Source organism: Amphiprion ocellaris, chromosome 12, assembly GCF_022539595.1.
Source record: "Amphiprion ocellaris isolate individual 3 ecotype Okinawa chromosome 12, ASM2253959v1, whole genome shotgun sequence".
Classification (NCBI taxonomy): domain Eukaryota; kingdom Metazoa; phylum Chordata; class Actinopteri; family Pomacentridae; genus Amphiprion; species Amphiprion ocellaris.
This window is the reverse complement of record NC_072777.1, coordinates 3,518,784-3,539,183: the sequence shown is the minus strand read 5'-3', so window position 1 is coordinate 3,539,183 and position 20,400 is coordinate 3,518,784. Positions and strand designations below refer to the sequence as shown.

Genomic DNA, 20,400 nt, shown 5'->3' with positions numbered 1-20,400 from the left:
AAACAATAATTTCAATAATTTCCAAAAATTCAGCAAAAAAATCCCCAAATTTCTGAATATTTGCAAACCTTCAAGAAGAAAATTCCAATAATTCCTTAAAAGTTTCCTTTAAAAGTTTTATTTAAAAAAAAAAAAAAAATCCCCCAAATTTGGCAAGAAAATTCTTGTAAATATTTTCTAAAAATGAGTAAAAATCTTCCCAAAAAATCCTAAAAATATCTAAAGTGATTACATATATATCGGCAAAACTTCGAATATTTTCTTAAGAACATTAACAAAAAACAACCAAAATCCAGCGAAATTCGCTGGATTTTGGTTCATTTTTTTGTGAATGTTCTTAAACATTTTTAACATTTTTTTTCCACCAAAAAATGTTCAAAGATATCCCAAAAATGTTGAAAATGTGGACATCAGAAGTTTCACTGTGAATTTTTTTTTTTTCCCCCACATTTTCAAACTTTAAAACGGGTCAATTTGACTCGCAGGACGACACGAGGGTTAAGTATGACACTAATTAAGTGCTCCATTATTACGCACTAAAAACATGATTTTACTATTTTGTGCTTTCGAGGTAGACTTTCCTAAATGAAGTTGTGTTTGCTTTCTACTAGGTGGTGTCCTGCATTCCGACTACAATCCACATCTAATGTTACCAGGCAGCTGAAAGCACGTTCTGGGAACAGCATCTCCCATTTATTTACTACATTATTATTTATTTACATCAACGGGACCGAGAGCTGACTTTACAGGAGAAAAATAACTCATTTGCAGCATTACAAAAACAAAAACACACACAGTCAGGAGATATCAGGCACAATCAAGAGGAGGCATTGGAGGATAGAAACGACCTAAAAAGACAGATGAAGTATGGACAGGAGAAAGCTGCTACGTCCGTCACTGACGTGTAAAATGATGGTGAGGATGAGCCAGAAGACGATTTGGGATCCAGCTGCCGATTTGCAAGAACTAGCAGCCTGTTGCTGTGAGATGAGCAGATCTTCTGAGGACGAGTCGAGCTTGAAGCAGGTTTATATCGAGGCAAACGAGACAGTGTGTTTGGTGTTTGCAGATATGGATGCATAGTTTAACATTTGGAAGCCTATCTATAATTAATGAGACACAAGCACAGCATGGATTGGACTGGATCTAGAGGGACATGCAGTTCAATGTGGACGCACCTTCCTGTCTCCATTTTGTCCTATAATCGTTACAATTCAAAGAGCCGAGGGCAGTAGAAAAGGCAGACAGACGGAGCAGTTTGTCAGATATTTAGCTTACAAGGATCCAGACATCGCCGCCGGAAACAGCAGCAAACAATTCATCGCTTCAGCTGCAGAATTCCAGTTACGACCTGTGTGGTAACTTCTCTGAACCATCTCTTATAAAGCAGCTTGTTAACGGATATTTAACTGGACAGTGAAAAAAGAATGGATTTCTAAAAACAGATGAATTGTCAAGACACAACTCTTCTTTCACTGTCACTGCATTCTATCCTTTTCCCACATTCCCACATGCTCCATAACTTAGTGCACTCTGTACAGGTTGTAGTTGATGAAGACTCCGTGAGGCTTTCAGGGCTGGTAGTTCTGGTGGATGAAGGTCAGCACGTCCTCTTTGGACAGTTTCTCGGGGTCCACGCGGGTTTGAGAATCGTGAACAATGACGCCGTCCACCCAGGCCCAGAAGAGCCGCTCGGAGTGGCAAACGCTGAGGAGGAAGACGAAAAGATTAGCGTTTGTTCAGGCGATCGTAACAGCTGCCAGCGTAAAAAAGAAACAAACGGAGAGGACGGCACATACTGAAAGGGAGCAGCAGAGTTTGGTGGCATCGCATAGGTAGAGTCCTTGGTTAACTTATTGAAGAAGAACTTCATCTTGGAGTTTTTACTGTACGCCATCGTCCACGGCTCTGAAGGGTGGAGGGGAGGAAGGACTTTCAATTCAACATCCCCGACATTACAAACTATTCTGCTGACAGGAGTATGGGTCAAACAGTGCGCTGCACATACAAACCATTAACTGTCTTAATGATGTAGAGGCCCGTGGGAAGAAAGTGTCGGTCGTCTCTGCCGGTGTAGGACAGACGAGGGACGCCTCCGGAACTCTTTGTTACCTTCATCTCTAGTCTGGATGAGGAAATAAATCCATTATTACTACTAACAGAACCAGACTTGATCATAAAAATAGGCAGAAGGCTGTAAACATTCCATGTACAAAATACTAGAACATGCAGTTGTTGTGTAAATGTTATTGTCCTGAGACCAAATCTAAAAAAAAAACTAGGAGAAAAGAATGTTTGAAAATATTTTTAAAATACCAAATAAGTCTGGAGTTCCCCTGATAATGCCATTTTTCTCTTGTCCCACTCCCCTGATGACCAAATTGAATCTCAAATAAAACTGTTAAAATTACATTTAAATCTCCTTTTTTTGGCAACATTTTTTCATTGATGTGTCTTGTAATTGCGGGAACATTTTTTAAATCAGCTTAATATTTAATATTTTAAGTAATAATTATCATGCATGGAACGTGTCCCACAACACCCCTGTTGATGACGTTTTTCTCATTTTGTGTCTCGTTTTTCTCATTTTGTGTCTCGTTTTTCTCATTTTGTGTCTTATTTTTGTCATTGTGTCTCATTCTTCTCGTTTTATGTCTCATTTTTATCGGTTTGTCTTGTTTTTGTGGTTTTGTGTCTCGTTTTTGTGTCTTGTTTTTATCATCAACAGCATCAGTTTTCCAAAAGAATGTGTAGAGCAAAGCTATGTCCTCTCTTCTATTTTTCATATTTTCAGAACATTGTCAGCCTTGACTGAATGTCTCAATCTACCTCATATTATCAGGATCAGACTAATTCTTTTGACTTTTTTCTTGACTGTTTTCCATCAGTCAGTTTGTCCTCTTGGTCAGCAGTAACAGCAGCTAAATATCTAGCTTCTACTGCTGAGAAAAAGATCACATTAGCATGGATTAGCAACCCTGTTACTGTGATTAGAGTAGGGTTAGCAAACAACACAGAAAGCATGGACTAAAAATGCTACCATTGATGTGGAAGCTGAGCCAATCAAGCCTTAGATAGTTTATTACCTATTATTGATGAATATGGAGCAGAAAATTATAAAAGAGAAAGTATATTTTTCAAAAATTTGGAAACCCAAATGTCCTCTAATTCTGGAATGACCCAAAAACCAAAACATGCACCAGTGATGTTGTTTACAGGGAGCTCAGCCAAATACTTGGACATGACGTCTTACCTGACAAAGATTTTCTCCATTTCCTCCAGTCTGTAAACCTCCTTCACTCTGTTTGGAGAGACAAAAGATGCATAAAATATTTATGATATAGTTTAACAGTAAACAAATTTTCTTCCAAATGTCATAAGGATGGGCATCATTAAGACATTTTACTAACATTATTAGTTTTACCAGTACTGCTACTGAACCGGTGCTTGTTGTTTATTTCAAGAGAACAGAACAAAATAAACCAAGAACTAAGTAAATACTGATTTATTTTCTCTATTTTTGAATTGAGTCTCTTTTATTTATCATTTTTATGTGAAAAAATGAATGCAGGACTTTTCCTCTGGCGGCATTTTCAATGTGCGATTTTAATAGTTTTACTTTAACAAAAAAAACCATACTACTTGTTTTTAGCGCAGTCAACAACATTCAGCTACAGATAGGATGACAATAAAGCAAATAACAGCCCAAAATAACGTCTTTGTTCTGAATGCTGTCAAACTGTAACTGTGAGGTTCAGATGAGAATATACCTGTAACTGTTTCACCGTTTATTTTTTAACCAAAATGTGTGATTATGTAGAGGTTTTTACTTTTAACTTTTCATCCATTCAGTGAGAATGAAATGTCTGCTGATAAATTACAAAGCAGCATTCAAACCGATCAGATTAAGTCGAGTCAGCACCTGATAGGGTTCATATCTGGTCGGCTCGGTTTAGCCACCGCCTTCACAAACTTCTCAGCCATCTGGATCCTGGAGAGATAACACGTCATTTAGTACACTGTAGAAAACATTACAAACTGTCACTGCTGTTTGCACCATTTGTGATTTCAGAAACGGTAATGGAAAAGTCAAGAACACGGACAGTGGGTTTTAAGCTGGGGGTCAAGAATCACCAACTTTAAGGGAGATTAAAGAGATAAAATATGATTAAAGTATAGATTCATTTATAACTTGTTTTGTTAAAAAACTCTTACTTTCAGCTTTACAGGTATTAAAATAAGTAAAAGAAAATACAGAAAGGGGAGTATGGATACCGTTCAAAAGTTTGAGGTCAAACAATTCCATGTTTTCCATGAAAACTCACACTTTTATTCATGTGCAAACATAACTGCACAAGGGTTTTCTAATCATCTATTATCCTTTCAACACCATTAGCTAACACAATGTAGCATTAGAACACAGGAGTGATGGTTGCTGGAAATGTTCCTCTGTACCTCTATGGAGATATTCCATTAAAAATCAGCTGTTTCCAGCTAGAATAATCATTTACCACATTAACAACGTCTACACTGGATTTATCATTCATTTAATGCTAATGTTCATTTAACTGTCTTCATGAAAAAAATAATTTTCTTTCAAAAATATGGACATTTCTAAGTGACCCCAAACTTTTGAACAGTAGTATATATAGTTGTTTTTTTCTTGAAAAAAATAAAAACAACAAAAAAAACACATCAAGACTACTTTTTTCATTGGGTTCACAGGTTAAAAACACTGGGATCTACTTTTAGAAGATAAAGACAAGTATGTCCTACCGTTGATTGAAGTGTTGATCTCTAACATCAGTGCCGTTCAGTATTAGTGCATCCATGACATGAACTGCATTGATTCTACGTTGAGCTTTGCCCTGAGGACCAAACACACACAGCACACACACAAAAGTGTTCCGTTTAGTTTTATCTGAAACGAATTAGAATCCACACGAACTGTGAAGAATAAGAACGACCACTAGCTTAAAAATGCTAAAAGCCGTCTACGATAAATAGTTAGAAATACTGGCTTCTATATGTCTTTTGTTTGGCTCTTCGTCTTTTCGGTCTCTCCTCTCACCTCGCCCTTCAGCTCCTGGACGATCTCCACACTTAGCAGTGTATCTCTTGGCAACTCTAGCTTGAAATTCTCCATTTTCCTCCAGCGCACAGGCATCTTTCCATCCCATGTGTATATCTGAGACTTCTGCAACGGTTCGTTGGAAATAAGGAGAACAGATGAGGTCATGAAAACAGGTTTAGTCACAAGTCATTATGCACAGAAACAGATAAACCTCTCTGGAAGTTATCAAATTCACTTTACATACTGGATAAAAACCTTAAGGTTGAAGAGATTAGCCTGTCAGCTCTGTATGTTAATATTATCCACAGAAAAGGGAAGTGATCTTCCACATTAAACAGCTGACTGACGCAGTTGGCCCGAGTATGTATCTAACACTAATTTGCCTTTTCGATGAATCTGTTGATTAGATTTTCTGAAAATTCTCAAAAATTTCCATGATGATGTCCTCCAGTGTTGTGTTTTATTCACTACCCAAAGCTATTCAGTTTACTAATATAGGAAAGTAGAGAAACATTAAAAAGAATTCACTGGAATTTTGAAGAACTGACTGTTAACTACACGTATAATACATCCCATGCATCCTTCTGCCTGATAATAGGCTACGCTTCATCTGTGAGTGGTCACGATTTTGTTTTTGATGTAAAACAAAGTTCAAGACCCGCGCCGTCTCTTAAGACTCACCCCCAGCGCTAGTAGAAAGATCTGCTCCCCACCTCCCACAATGCACCTGTGGTCCAGGATGTGACGCAGCTTATCGAGTGTGCTGGAGTTGAGGGCCGTCAGCTTACACTGGAACGACTCCACATCTGAAGTCTGAGAAGCAAAAGATGGAGGAAGAGTTAGGGACGGAGAGCAGACGCTGAGAGAAATTCTACATTTTAAATAAGAATATTGCCAGACTGAGCCCTATTGTCAGAATTCATCAGGGCAGAATTCCTAAAGAGACTCACCCTCTGCCCAAAAAAAAGCCTGTACTAAATGCTTTAAAAGTTTCAAGTGGAAAAAAGTCTGCTTGAACAGTGCATCTGTGTTTTCAAGAACATTTTCTTTGCATTTATAAGTAGAAAAGCACCCAGAGAGCGCAGTACTCTGCTAAGGCCGCTCATTCCCCCATACGCCATTGTCAGAAATGCAGCATTTTTTTGTAGAAATGCAGCATTTGATTGTTAGTTATTTATGATCAGAAATCACGGCAACATAGAATGTGGCCATTTAATATAGATGTACCCACAAACAAAATGACCTTGCGCTGATTACGTTATGTACAGATACCACGTGACCTACATATATAGCGGGCGGCAAGAAACACCCCCACAATTTAATAATTTGTTCCTTGTATCATTTCTGATGGATAAGTCCTGATAAGTCTGCAGCAGTAGATTTGTAGTAGGATCACAATCATGTGATCATCAAACAGGCAGCTGATGTAGTGTTCACTTGTTGTCATAGTTACAGTGATGCCAGAAATCTTTAACAAATCCATGGATCCAGACTATAACCCGCATCACTGCCAAAATCTAATCACTTGGTCCTTGTGTCATTTCTGATCTTCCCTGAAAATTTCATTCAAATCCATTTTTGAGTAATGTTGCTAACAGACAGATAGACAGACAAACCAACGCCTATCATCACATAACTCCACCAAGGAATGTGTAAAAATCACAAAACGCACATTTATCAGCGTTGCTTTACACCCAGTAGGAAAACTGACCTTAATCAGTTCGTAGAATTTTGACTTTGGGTCTGAGGAAGCAGGAGTGACTCTGGCCTTGTCTGGGACCTGGAAATGGACGTATATAAACATAAGAGCATGAAAACACTACAGTCTACTTCTATTAGTTTTATTATAGTCAGTTTAGTACATGTATCGGTTTCTCCACTCACCCCCCACTGCTTCAGACACTCCTTCCTGATATCGGCCTGCCTCGGCTCTGAAAGTGTCCTAGAGATGAAGTGCAGCACAGTCAGTTTCATAAATAAACACATGCGGTAACGGTGAAGCAGATACAGAATACTAGAGAAGTGAGGGACACTCCTGTGCAGTATTACCTATATGTCAAGTCATTCTTAATTGTACCACCTCACAGCAGTCGGATTACTTCTGTGTTGCACAGTTGGGTATGTGCTTACAATGAAAATATAAAAACAGTGATTTAGAATTACTGCATTAAAGGTACAGGTCAAACAACAGGAACTCAATGCAACAAAGTTCAGTCCACCTGTCCTTACTGAGAGTCAAACCTTTTCAATTTTTAATACTGCATGCGTCCACCTTAACTTTGGATGACCAACTGAACTCTCATTTGCACTAATTTCTGGAGAGATGTTTCGTCATTCAGCTGCTCTTTGCTGGAAGGGTTGTGTCACTCTACCTTTCCTCTTTAAAATGTCCCACAGCTGTTCTGTTGAATGTAAGTCAGAGGGCGTGTTTGTCCAGGTCATGGTTTTCATTTCTGCATTCTTTAGAAAAATTCATGTGATTTTTGCAATGTGTTTTGGAGAATTTCATGAGTATTTCTGTACCGTTTAGTCATCTCTTCTGCCTTTATTTTGCTATTTCCACAGACATTAGGCAATTCAGCTGATTGGAAATCAGAAGCTTTCACAGTTTAGTTTCAGCGATCACAGGTTTTGTGTGTCAGTAAACGCAGGTCTGTTGTTGTTTGCTGAATTGAGTTTTGTGGTTTGCACTTTTACTATAGGCTTTTAGTTATTTTCGATTGTTTACAAGATGAAACAATGTTCAACTGAGACACTGAATACTACACTTGTGTGTGTTCACCTTTGCTGTATGCTGTAAATGGTAACTAATGGACAGGCACAAGAGCGGTTACTCACGGATCTACGACATAGGCGTGGATCTTAGCCAAGGCCTTGATCTGGACAGCACAGAGGCTGCAATGACAATTAAATTCATTCTTCATTAGTTCCTCTGTTTGAAATGTGGCGGGTAAAGAAAGCCTTGTGAATGCAGTGTGTTTCTACCTCTCATTGGAGTTGACCATAAACTGGTAGAAGTCGGTGTCGTCCTTAATGATATGCAGAGGAACCACATCTGTAACATCTGTGTCTGTGTTCCTCAGCTGGTTCAGTTTCAGGTTGACTTTGAACATGTATTCCCTGACGGCATCTGAACCTGGTTTCAGACCTCGGCACACAATGTACCTGTGGATAAAGATGTGAAGAAATAAACAAAACATGACAACACATTTTTTCACAATCTAAAGCTTAAATTGGATCTACAGAAGACAAGAGTGTTTCATTCCCTCTTCACCTTTACTGTCAAAACTCAATTATGACTTTGAGTATGGTTATCACTGTGAAAGTGCGCCTCTTTTGTTATGATATGCAAATTTATTACCACCCCAAGTAAGGTTGTTTTGAATCGATCTTTACGAACAATCATCTGTCTCACTATCTATTCTGTCACCACAGTGTCCCAGCAATGTACTAGTATGTTAAAAACACCCCACTGAGGCCAAATGAAACAGTTTTCTGCTACTGTTTGTTGCTGCCACTTTGGTTTTCAACTCAGCTTTGAAAGATTAAACTAAAAAAAAAAACTGCTGTGGTTGTTTTTGATTCTGTTAATTTATTAAATGTCAAAACACTTTGCAACAAACAATCTGATGTTAACAAAATGCTATTTGATACAAAGTGGTGTGTGTGAGGAAACAATGAAGGTGAATTAATGTTATACTACTTATAAAATTTGTAATATATTACCTTAATGAAACCAGTGTGCAAAACTTCACAGTGCAGCTTTAATGTGCCATCGATATTCACGTGTAACAAAACAATAATCAACTTGCTGAATGAAAATCCAAACATGGCCTCTTGTCTGCAGCCTCACCTCTCAGAGTTGGCTGGTCTGCTGGTGACCGGTTTGAAGAGCGAGATCCTGTCGAAGCAGAGGTAGAGCAGGTAGACCAAACCCACACTGAAGGGAGTGAAGAGGTCGAAGGTCTTACAGACAAAGTGGCCACCTGGTGTAGAGAGACACTGCAGCTTAGTCTGGGAATATAGACATACTGCACACGTGGACAGAAATGTGAAAGGTGAGCACATGATCGAACAGGAAATGCATAAACACCAGAAGCTGGACATTTTTCATTGAGATATGCAGATAAACTGGGTGGAGGGTTTCTGCAGAAATCAACCAGTCAAATTTAATGCTTTTTAATGCCATCTTAATGCAATTAATGTAAAAATTTTAATGCCACGACCGTGAACTCAACAAATTACACTTGACAACAAGTGAACACTTCGTCAGCTGCCTGCTGATGATCACATGATTGCGATCCTACTACAAATCCACCTCTGCAGATCACGATTTTTTAAAGGATTTCAGCCATCGGAAATCATACGACTGAGCAGCTGAGTGCTTTTCTTGTTACATTTGTGTCTGTACTGAATCATTTATTGTATGTTATTGTTTATATTGTGCTAATTTTACACAGTGGGTGTTTATGGGACTTAGAGAAGGGTCTTGTACCATTTCTGAACTTAATGACATAATTTGCTGTGCAGTGTATGAATGCTCTGAACAAAATTTCATTGTTATATTTATTATGACAACTAAAGACTGAATTGATGTACACACATACCTGTCCTGAGTGACGAGATGGCGGTGAGGAACTGACAGAGTAGCAGTTGTTTGCTCAGGATCTCCTGAAGGTTCTCTTGACCTTCCACAGAGAAACCCTAACAGAGGCAGAGATCACACCAAACCTGATGATTAAGCTGAAACCTTAACATCAAACAACCACGTGTCAGTTTTTGATTATGAATCCTTTGAAGCAAAGCAATCCCTGCAGAATTAATCTCACCCCATCTGCCATGAGGAAGTGCAGCCCTCTTCTCTCTGTACTCTCCATGACAAAGTTACGGAAGGCAGTCACGTTCTCCGGCCGAGTAATGTCACCGTCTCCGTCCACCCCTCCCTCACCTGAGACACACAGAGGTCAAGCTTTCACTGAATCATTCATCACATGAAACGTAGCCCGTGTCTCCTCTCCCCTGGGTGTGGTGTGCAGGTTTTAATAACGCACCGTAATAAGGCTCGAAAAGTTCACTGGGCGCTGCATAGAAATCCTCCAGCTTGAAGTCACAGGGTCCTTTCAGCGTCATGCCAAAGCCCTTGGCGTGCCAGCGTCTTCTCCACAGTATGTACTCTGAAAAGCCTCCAGGCCCCGCGCAGACGTCACCAAAGTACAGAAGCTCGCCCTCGCGGTCCTTCGTCAGCGGTTTCTACGTAACGAGAGAGGATTCATCTCACCATCTGTATATATGAGCCTGTGTGTTGGGATCCAGGAAAAGTTCAGCTCATATCTGCAGTCGCTCTGACCCACTCACCCCTTGAGAATCCTTTGGGTTGGTGAACATATGGTCGAAGCAGTGGTCGATGTTGGCCATTTTCATAGCTGCTCTGAATACAAAAGGCACACAAAACAACTTGTCACTGCTCTAAAGGATTGCAAGCTATTTGTCTCACAGTAGTTACCACAAATTCGCAGAAAGGAGTCATTAATTCGAGTGTGACAAAGTTGTATTTCATTAGAAATAAATTACTTATAACAGTGTGTATCAAGCAGCAAGAATTTTTAGCCCCTTTTTAACCATCAGAGAGATGTTTGACAATTGTCATTATTCAAACGTATATCTTTAGGAAATGGCAAAAAAAATCGCACTCTAATTCAGCAAAATACATCAAATAAGAACTCATAACAGCAAAGCACTACTAAATTAGGAAACCAATTAAATACTATTTGCACTGAATACTGATTCTTCCTCCAGTTTACTACATAAAGACTGACCTGTTGAGGAAGATACCTCCTCGGATTGTCTCGTATGGGTTGGAACGAGTCCGTGCTCTCCTCATCTCCTCGCCTTCCAGGTCATCAAATACAGTCTAAACATCACACGGACCCAGTGATTAGACAACTCCAGAATATGTAACATTAATGACTTGAACATTCAACCATAAGATAGTAAAAATGAAGAGCCTCCTTAATGACAATAAAAAATATGGAAGATCCCGGAGTCCAACTGAACACAAACGGGTTTTTTGTGCTACACATGTGATTATTAAACGCATAGTTTAACATCGGTCTGAAAAATGTGTACAATGCGAACACTACCAGTCAGAATTTTTCAATTTCATGGAAAAAACAGAAGTAAACATTAGCTGGTTCATGTTATAACTCACTTTACATCGTAGAAGAGTGTGCAGAAGATCTTCTGTGCAGAACTCTGTCTCATCTTCAATCTTAAGTTTCCGCTGTATGGAGTCAAAACCAAGAATTAATCACACATATTAAGTAAAGACGACATTTGGGCATCATGCAGTGCATATCTCTTACTAAATGGTCATGTTTTTGAATTTACCCGTCCCAGAGTCATCCAGTCCCTCAGCTCATCTGCATCTGGGGTCTCTGTGGTGCATTCTGGGAACCAGTCAACTTTCTCTATAGCATTGGGCTGTGCAGACGAACAGGAAAACAGACAGAAGAAACCCAAAGCAAAGATTACTCCAGTCTCACACTGCAGTTCAAACCTAAAACCAGAAATACTTCTGATAAGAATAAACGGTGATTACTACTATTACCTACCTCTGGTTCATCACGCCAGTCTACATTGAGCTCTCCCTTGAAACCCTGCAGTGTGAGACCGAGACCTCTTCTCCCTCGCTGAGTTGAAGCCTCCACGATCTCCTTTCGTCCCTGACCAAACTTACCCAGACCCTCGCCCTCTCGGAAGCCCATCTTGGCCTGGAGGTTTTAACAGACAACAGAGGATTTCATGAAATACAATGGGAAGATTTTCGAAATCAAACAAAAATAATAAATGCAGTTTGAATTTTTGCAGTACAGAAGTGGAAACATCGTGGCTTAGTGAGATTTTCCGTGTATTACCATGAGCTTCTGTGACACGCTGTTGTACATAGAGAACTTTGAGGATGCTTCTGTGGGGGCATCTATGTCTTGGGAGTCGAAGGATGACGAAGATATGGAGGGCATAGAGAACCCCGGTCTGTGATCCTCCTGGTCACTGAGAGAGTCATTTTGGCTTGAGTCTGGATAGGACAAAAGCACAAACACACATTTACAAACCGTTCGCTTAGAAACATGACCAGGCAGAGAAACCAAAACAAACAAATCTCAACAAAAATAGCGACAACTATCTGTGTTACAAGTAGGGCTGAAACGATTCCTCGAGTTATTCGATTACTAAAATTCCTCAAGGCAAAATTCTCTGAATGGAGGCTTTGTTTAATCCACTACATACTAGACCCCAGAACACTAACTGGACCCTAACTTCAGACACCTATAATCAATAAATTTTAAGGGGATTTTAAAAGTGATGGTTGCATTTTAACCAGCGCAGCTTTTCTAGCGTTTACGGCATTTATCAGATCAGAGGCTGAACTATGAAGACAGTTTAACATAGTCAGATTTTCTTCGTTTGAGTCAAAAAAAAAACTAAACCCTCAGTCAGAGTTAACAGGTATGAAGGTGGTTTTCAACTTTCTTTGTTAACTCAGACTTTCTCCTTTAAATTTGTCACACAAACAGGAGTGTTTAACGATCATTTGACTCGTTTTCTGCACAAAATAAACCGATGGTGTTCAGCTGCTTCAGTCAACAGGTTGTTTTAATGGAGAATAATGAGAAACTTTAAAATTTATGGCGGTTAAAAGCTGTGATTGAAAATTACGTAAGACAGGAATGCTGGTAGAAAACTGGTAAATGTGTGTTAATGTATTTATTTTAGCGATCAATGCAGCTGATTATTGATAACAGACAGCTGCACAATAAAACTATCAAACTTCATATATTCAAACATGATATTGTATTGAAGTGCATGTAGGTCTGACACTGTCTCATAATGAAAGAAATCACTTTAATTTGTGGCCAAATCAAAGTGAAACTAAAGTTACTGATTGAATATTCTCTGTAATAAATATTAATAAACTGATCAGTTTTCTTATTTGTGTTCTATCAGCTGCAGTAGCAGCAGTTTAAATGGACCAAACATAAAAACAGATTTATGTCATTTCTGCATCACCAACTAAATACACGAGGATTCCAATGGCATGCACAGGAAGCTCACTTCCACTTTTGATGCTGTAATGTGCATGCCGAGCATGGAATCTGATTACTCCATTAATTGCCAGAATAATCAATAGAAAACTCGATCACTAAAATAATTGATAGCTGCAGCCCTAATCACAAAGATCACCATCCTCTTCTAATCACTCTGAAAGCAGCATTACAGTCTTGTGCTAAACTGAACTTTCCAACTAGATGAAACCAGTCTTATCTTCCCTTGGATTCAGCACTCAATAGAGAGTGAACCAAACCGTTCTTTCAAATGGCAAATCGTATCTCTGCTGACAGATGTGGCTTTCAGTTTTAACGATTGTTTTACGATGTAAAACTTCATGCTTGTATCTAAATTTGTGCAATTTGTGTCACTGTTAAGAACAGGGAAATAAATGTATCTACCTTGTCTGGATAATCGTGACTCTTCATCTGAGCTGCTGTCCTCACGGTGCCTCTTTGTCCCCTGCAGTGTTGTCAACCCTGCATCGGCTCTTCTTTTCATTATGGCTGAAAACGAGCGGAGAACACAACAACAACAACATTATCAGTCTGACAGACCAAGTGCAACAGCACATAGTGGACACTGGTGAAAACCAAGGACTGTGACAGGAAGAAACCAACAACCGGTAGAGGTTATTTTAACTAAGTTCAATGAACAGAGCACTGGCATCTATGGTATATTTCAAATATACACCCAAAAAAGGTGGACGACATCACAATAGTGTGCATAATAATAAAACTTTCAAAAATGATATTGATATCACCTTTCAAAACTGGAGCTACAAGATCATTTACAAAACCAAACAATCAAAATATACTAAGCACTGAAAAGCAAGAATAGAACATTGAAAGAAGAAAATGGAACATAACTAAAGAGAGTGAAACATTACGAAGGACAAAACATTAAAAAAGAGATCAATATTGTACACATGCCTGCCTGTACAGCTGTTTTTAAGCTTTAAAGCTGAAGTTTTATGACAGTAAGAGGTTGCTTGCTCCAGAGTATTGGGGTAAAAGGCGGTAAAAGTAAAAGCACAGGCTTTTTTAAGCCTTAACTGTGAGACATTAAACTATCATTTATTCTCTGATCTGATGAGTCTACATGCAGAATAAAGGATTAGAAGTTCCAGGATGTGGAGCAGAGGCAGACTATGTGGATATTTAGCAGCAATCAAGAGAATTTTAAACTGAATTCTGCAATGAATAGGGAGCTACTGTATTTTGGCCAGAACTGGAAGCGTCACTGCATGACAGTGATGCAAATATCAAACCAAAAATCAAACATCTGCTAAATATAACTTTGACAAATAAGAAATCTTGTTAATTTTTTCTCCTTTTATTACCGTACAAACATTGTATTGTAACTATTTTAACTTCACACTGCCAAAACGATGTTTAATACAACTGAGAGTAGAAATTAATAATTAATTGTGGTTTTAATACGGTGTGTTTTAATGCCATGCAATTCACATGTGCTCAAGACAGACCAAACTGGATACATTACCACAAATATTCTGCTCTTTACACATATATCTATAGTCTGAATTGAGAAAAGGAGAGATTATTTTGGGGGGTTGAAAAAAAAAGTATTCACATTGTAGAAACTTCCAGGACAGCACAATCTAAAGCAGGTGTGATAAAGGTTTATGTAACTCTTATACACTGGTTCATCAAACAGGAGAATTATCAACAAGTCTTTGCATAAACTCACAAATAAAGACTCGTTTGGAACATCTAGACCCAGTTAGTGGCCTTCGTGGATTAACATTAAAAATAAAATGCCAAATGTCAACATCACATGTAATACAAGCAACACCTTGTTAGTCCACGCTGCCAGAACTGGACAAGTGTAACGTTAAAATCTCAGAATCTAAAAAAACCTGACCAATGTATGAAACGCTGCCTTCTGGTTATGTTGCATGTAGCTTGAATACTGATCCACATCAGTCTCCAAAGTATATTTTTTTAGCAAATAAACACAGCTAAAGTAAACAGGCTTGACTGGTTAGTGTGTGTTTTCATGTTTTCAGTGAAACGAAAGTGCGCAGCTACAGCAGCTGTTAGCTTGCTACGTTAGCAGCTAGTTTTTTTTCCTTCTTTTTTTACCAGCTCAGAGGAAAAGCTTCGCTCTTCTGTTGCGGCACAGCATCGACAGAACGTTACTCCCACATATATTTCGAGGTTTCCCCAGTTATATTCTTTATATGCATGGAAACTTTGTAAGGAAATATTCTGTGTCTGAAGTTTACATTAGCCCGCGTTATGTTTTTAGAGCGTCCAGGGGTCCTTCTTCATCTGACGACGCGCAGTGATGACGCAACGACTGTCTGAACATGTGCCTTTTTAAATTTATGTACGGGTCAATATATAATTGAGGAACTTTTGAAGTCCATTTTGCATACATTTTCATTAAAAGTTTTTTTAAAAACAATGTCTTTTTATGTTCATTATGATCATGTCTTTACAAATTCCATAATTATTTATTATGAAAACAATCACTTGTTAATAAAAAATGACTAAAATGTCAAATAAATAACTGTCCCAATTTAATAACAACCACCTTCTAATTAGCTAAATAGTAATAAAATGGGCTTATTCAAAAATTGTTTTGATTGTGTTCTTTTTATTAAGTTGAGATAATCATGACAGATATTTCTTTTTTGGCAATATATCAAATTTAATATGGAAAATAACAAATTGTATCTGTGTCCAAGAAATCACTTTCAACTAAGTTCCCCATTACAAAAACACCTCTCATGGAAGTGTGTTAATTCCAGATCACATGACCTGCTCCACATGATGCCATTTCTTCCTGGAGAAAAGACTGGCCAGACTCCAAGGCTTTCTGAGTTATTTAATATAAAGTAGGGTGTGAGTCAAGTGTGGATTTAAACATTTTTACTACAATGCCTTTATAAATAACTTTCAATTTCAATTTTACTCAGTTGTAAATATAACATTTAAAAGAAGAATCTTTCTGTAAAAATGCCATGTGGTGTTTGGTTACAGTTGTTGACTTTTAGCGTGAAAACTGCAAAAATGTCAACTATGATACCTGTCAACTATGTTACAAAAAGTTCTGCAATTATATATTGACCAGTACAGTGGTGGAAAAAAGTTTTCGGACACCCTTAAAATTTTACACAATCTCAAATATTACCATGCAAAATTTGTAGAAAAATCATACAAATGATTTTTTGTTGTTGTTTATTGTTTACAAGAACAACTAACAAAACTAAATTCTACCAAAATGACCCAATACTCAAAATTTCTAATTTTTATGGAACCAATTAATTTTATGTTTTTAATGGCATTTTTAGGATTTGAAATTGAAGGAGAAGAAATTGCACTTGAAGAGTGCACCTAAGATTGGTTGGTAATGCAATATTTCACAAATGTATGGGGTGTCCGAAAAAAATTTTCCACCACTGTATGTATGTATGTATGTATGTATGAATGTATGTATGTATGTATGTATGTATGAATGTGTGGCCAGAGGTTGTTTAGCCCTCCTGGCCACTGTTGGACACTGCGCCAGCAGCGGAGACAAGGAGACAGGGTGACAGCCATCCTGATTTAAAGAAGGGAATCTACACTTTTGTTACCCAGAGGGGTGTGGAAAGGGTAGAGTGGAGACAAAAACCCCCATGTCTTAAAACAATGTGCACCACGGCCTCAGGAAGTGCATCTTACACTCGCTCACGCTGTCTCAAAGTGTGCCTCAAAACTGCAGGAAGACTATCATTTGAAGCTTCTTTTTCTTTTGCCATTAAAGAATTTATCATGAGACGTCAATGTGCCAGACTACTTTACTAGTCCACAAAGAAAACATGTGAGGGAAATAATAAAAAAGAAGAGAGAAAAAGATGCTCTGAGCATCTTTTCGTGGTTGCTGGGTGATGCCATGCGCACCTTTATATCCAGGTGTGTGTAATTATTCTGTAGTTGTGGACATTTTCCTAGAATGTTACATTTACTATGATTTGGTTTACTCTTTATTTTGTTTTATTTACTCTTAATCACTTTTATTGTTAAAATTGTGAATTGTATGAGAATAAAAAAACAAAAAAAATTAAAAAACCTAATCTTTGAGTATGTATCTTGAAGATTTATGTATCTTTAAGATACATAAAGCAGTGTGATTTATTGAAATGTACTTGATTCAGATGAAATGATGAATGTGATTTCTTGCATTTCTAGTTAGATTTGAGTAAATCAGTTCTGATTTGTCTGTACACCCCAGGAAACTAACTGGATGCTTAAATTCAATGTGTGATTGTTTATTATTCATCATATATTCTTCATGTGATGCTTGATCATTTTCTGTCATTTACATTCACTATTGGGAATGACAAGGATTCATTTCACTTCTGTCATGACATCTCTGATTCTATTTGTCATGGACCTGCAATAAATGCTTCTGTGAAAGACACCTGAGTCTCCTGAGAGCAATTTAATCTGATCAATATATTTCTATCATGAAGTCCTGAAACCTGTCCAAAGGTTTACCGCTGTTGAAAAGGAAATTACATCCTCAATATAAACCGTGTTGTAGTTTTCAACATAAAGATTGTGAAGTGAAGCATTCATTATGTCCAATTTCTTCAGGTCATGTGATGATTATAAAGATGTAATTGTATTCAGACACTCCAGATCAATTTTAACATCACAAAGATGTAAATTTATACTGGCAATATTGAACTTTAACTGATTCCTAATACGAATTCCTTCTCATGCAGGCAAAGAAAGGGGTAATCTGGTACACAATCTGAATAAAGTATTACATTGCACTCTGGATTTACAGATGTCCAAAGATTACCAGAGTGTAGTCTAGTGTTCGACATCAGTTTTTTCAACAGCTCCTCATGTATTCAAGTAGAAAATTCCTTTTCCACTGGTGAGAGCATGAGGTAACTGCTGTGATGATTCTATAAGAGCAGGATCCTGAAAAGTGTATCGACAGTATAAAATGCATCTGTTTTTATTTGTAAATAAAGAATATATTAGTACATGCTTTTATTAGTCAAAGTGTGAATGATTTAGATTTAGCTGTGGATTTAGTTCAAGCTCAACTACACACTCTTTAAGACCGAAGGGACAAAACTACTACTGCTACCTTCAAAAACTCTGGAAACAAGTCGAACAAACTGGTAAACAATGCAAGACTGAGCCAGAAAGAAAAGAGAGAAACAAAAGGTCGGATGGATATAGAGTGATTTCTTAACTTGGTGGATGTCCTGAGCAGAACAAGAATGGTTTTTACCAAAGTATCTGAAATGTACTTATCTCATCATTTTTGTAATTTTTAACTGCTTTAAATGATTATTTACCTGCAATAAAAAAAAGCATAATTGAAGCAAGAGTTGCGGGTTTTAACCAGCCGAAGGTAACATAAAAAAAAAGCTTATTGTACTGCATATCAGTTCTCACATACATCTACATGGCTTCTACATCATCTTTCCTGCATAAGCAATTGATAAGAGTGAATGACCAGAAAAACAATTATTTGTCCTTCAGCAGCATGATGAAAAGTAAATTACTAAGACACTGCTAATTACTAGGCACTACTATCAGAATTGTACACCATATATTCTGATAGGTTTCTGTCAACATTTTAATGGCTTTAAATAAAATAACTGAAATAAAATACTTACATAAAGTACATGCGTGAAACAGTGATTTGAATATGATAGGCAGTGAACAAATACCATTATTATCTGACAGCCACGTGGCTCTTCAGGTATTTCCCGCTTGAAGTGGAGTTTTACTTCTGTGAAGGCTGTGGCATAGATCATTTTCTCCATGAAGCCTCCATATGAAGGTAATATCACAAGCTTGATAATTATTACGATTGATTTATTTTTAGCACAAGCTGTCATTACCTTAATTGTACCACAATAAAACAGATAAAATTCCCACGCTGTTCATTTCTAAATATTCTAAACAGAATTACAGTGTAAACTGGGGTCAACTGTGGTGAAACCTCCATTAAAAATCCATCTGTTCTGTTGTATCACATTAATGAGTGTACATAGCTAACGGGATAAATTAACTGGTGCTCAGTAGATTAGTTGCAAAGAGTCCTTATATCCTGTAGGATTTATGTAGAATAAGGGCACGAAATCTGTCTTATTTTCTAACTACCTTGCAGAAAAATGCTTATTGAGGCAACTTTTGACATTTTATACATGCATGCATTAGTGACGCCTCTTCAGGCCTTGGACACTATTTGTCATGATGCATTAAGATTATTACTGCTGATTATTACAGGACTATTGGATGCTCAGGTTGGGTGACACTCACCTTCTATATGGTGCGACAGATCCAGGGTTTATTTGTATTTACTAGTATAAAGCCCTTAATGTTGGCAAAACATTAAGATACTTCTGTCTTTAATGTGGGCTCTTATCATACATGGTCAAAAGACTGGATTCCTATGCAGATGCTAGCTATGTTTACTAAACTTTGAAAAACCTGTTTTTCTCAATGCGCACCTGCAACCTGGAATAACCTGCTGAACAATCTAACGCTTGACTCATTTTAATCATGAGGTCATTTAAGCTGTTCAGTTTAAAAAACAAACATGTAAGCTCAAGGGACATACTGTATTTAGACTAAGATGAGTCTTTAAAGGGATCTACCAGCTTTTTAAAAAGAAACATCTGCCCATTACTTGGCCTACAATTAGATATCATTTCAGGAACAACTTTCTCTTGTCTGGTCAATAAACTGGTTTTCAGTACAGGCTAATAAGCATGACAGGTGTGTAGATCAGAAAAGGTGGATAATCTGCATCGATGTGTGTACCAGGAGACAGTACGATGCCCATAATACCCAGGAAACGATTATAAGAGTTTCTTACCTCGTGGGGTTAAGGAAAATGTTGATGCATATGAGTTTGAATGTCCACTTAGAGCAAATGGACACTTTCTCAAACAAAATCGCTTGACCTGGTGGGTAAACAACAAGCTGCTCATCTTACATGGAGTTAATTCATGAGATTGTGGCAGGTTTTGGCCACTAGATGGCGGTGTTATAGCTATTTAGTGAGGAGACATTAAAAGGGGATTGTTTTTACTGCATTTTAGTAAAAAGAGGCTGATTATACTTTTGCTGTTGCTGGGTGGTGAAGATTAGGTCTTCAGGAATCTGAAATGGGTTAATAACCCAGACAATACAAAAACTATGTGTAATTTTCCCGATTTCTAGTGTAAATTATAG

General features: G+C 37.8%; 1 protein-coding gene across 1 annotated transcript; it reads right to left on the bottom strand.

The window, feature by feature from the left end:
• Window positions 1–667: 667 nt before the first annotated feature.
• On the bottom strand, window positions 668–15,467 carry cmtr1 (cap methyltransferase 1). Its single transcript, XM_055016052.1, has 24 exons — window positions 15,286–15,467; window positions 13,582–13,686; window positions 11,989–12,149; window positions 11,686–11,844; window positions 11,462–11,554; window positions 11,283–11,354; window positions 10,891–10,985; window positions 10,430–10,502; window positions 10,126–10,324; window positions 9,904–10,022; window positions 9,682–9,778; window positions 8,928–9,060; window positions 8,060–8,239; window positions 7,913–7,969; window positions 6,959–7,016; window positions 6,786–6,854; window positions 5,756–5,887; window positions 5,072–5,197; window positions 4,777–4,868; window positions 3,923–3,991; window positions 3,254–3,301; window positions 2,013–2,125; window positions 1,800–1,908; window positions 668–1,707 (listed from the first exon to the last, which is right to left on the bottom strand). The coding sequence occupies exons 2-24, from the start codon at window positions 13,679–13,681 to the stop codon at window positions 1,572–1,574; spliced, it is 2,490 nt and encodes an 829-aa protein (XP_054872027.1). The 5' UTR covers window positions 13,682–13,686; window positions 15,286–15,467; the 3' UTR covers window positions 668–1,571.
• Window positions 15,468–20,400: the final 4,933 nt, after the last annotated feature.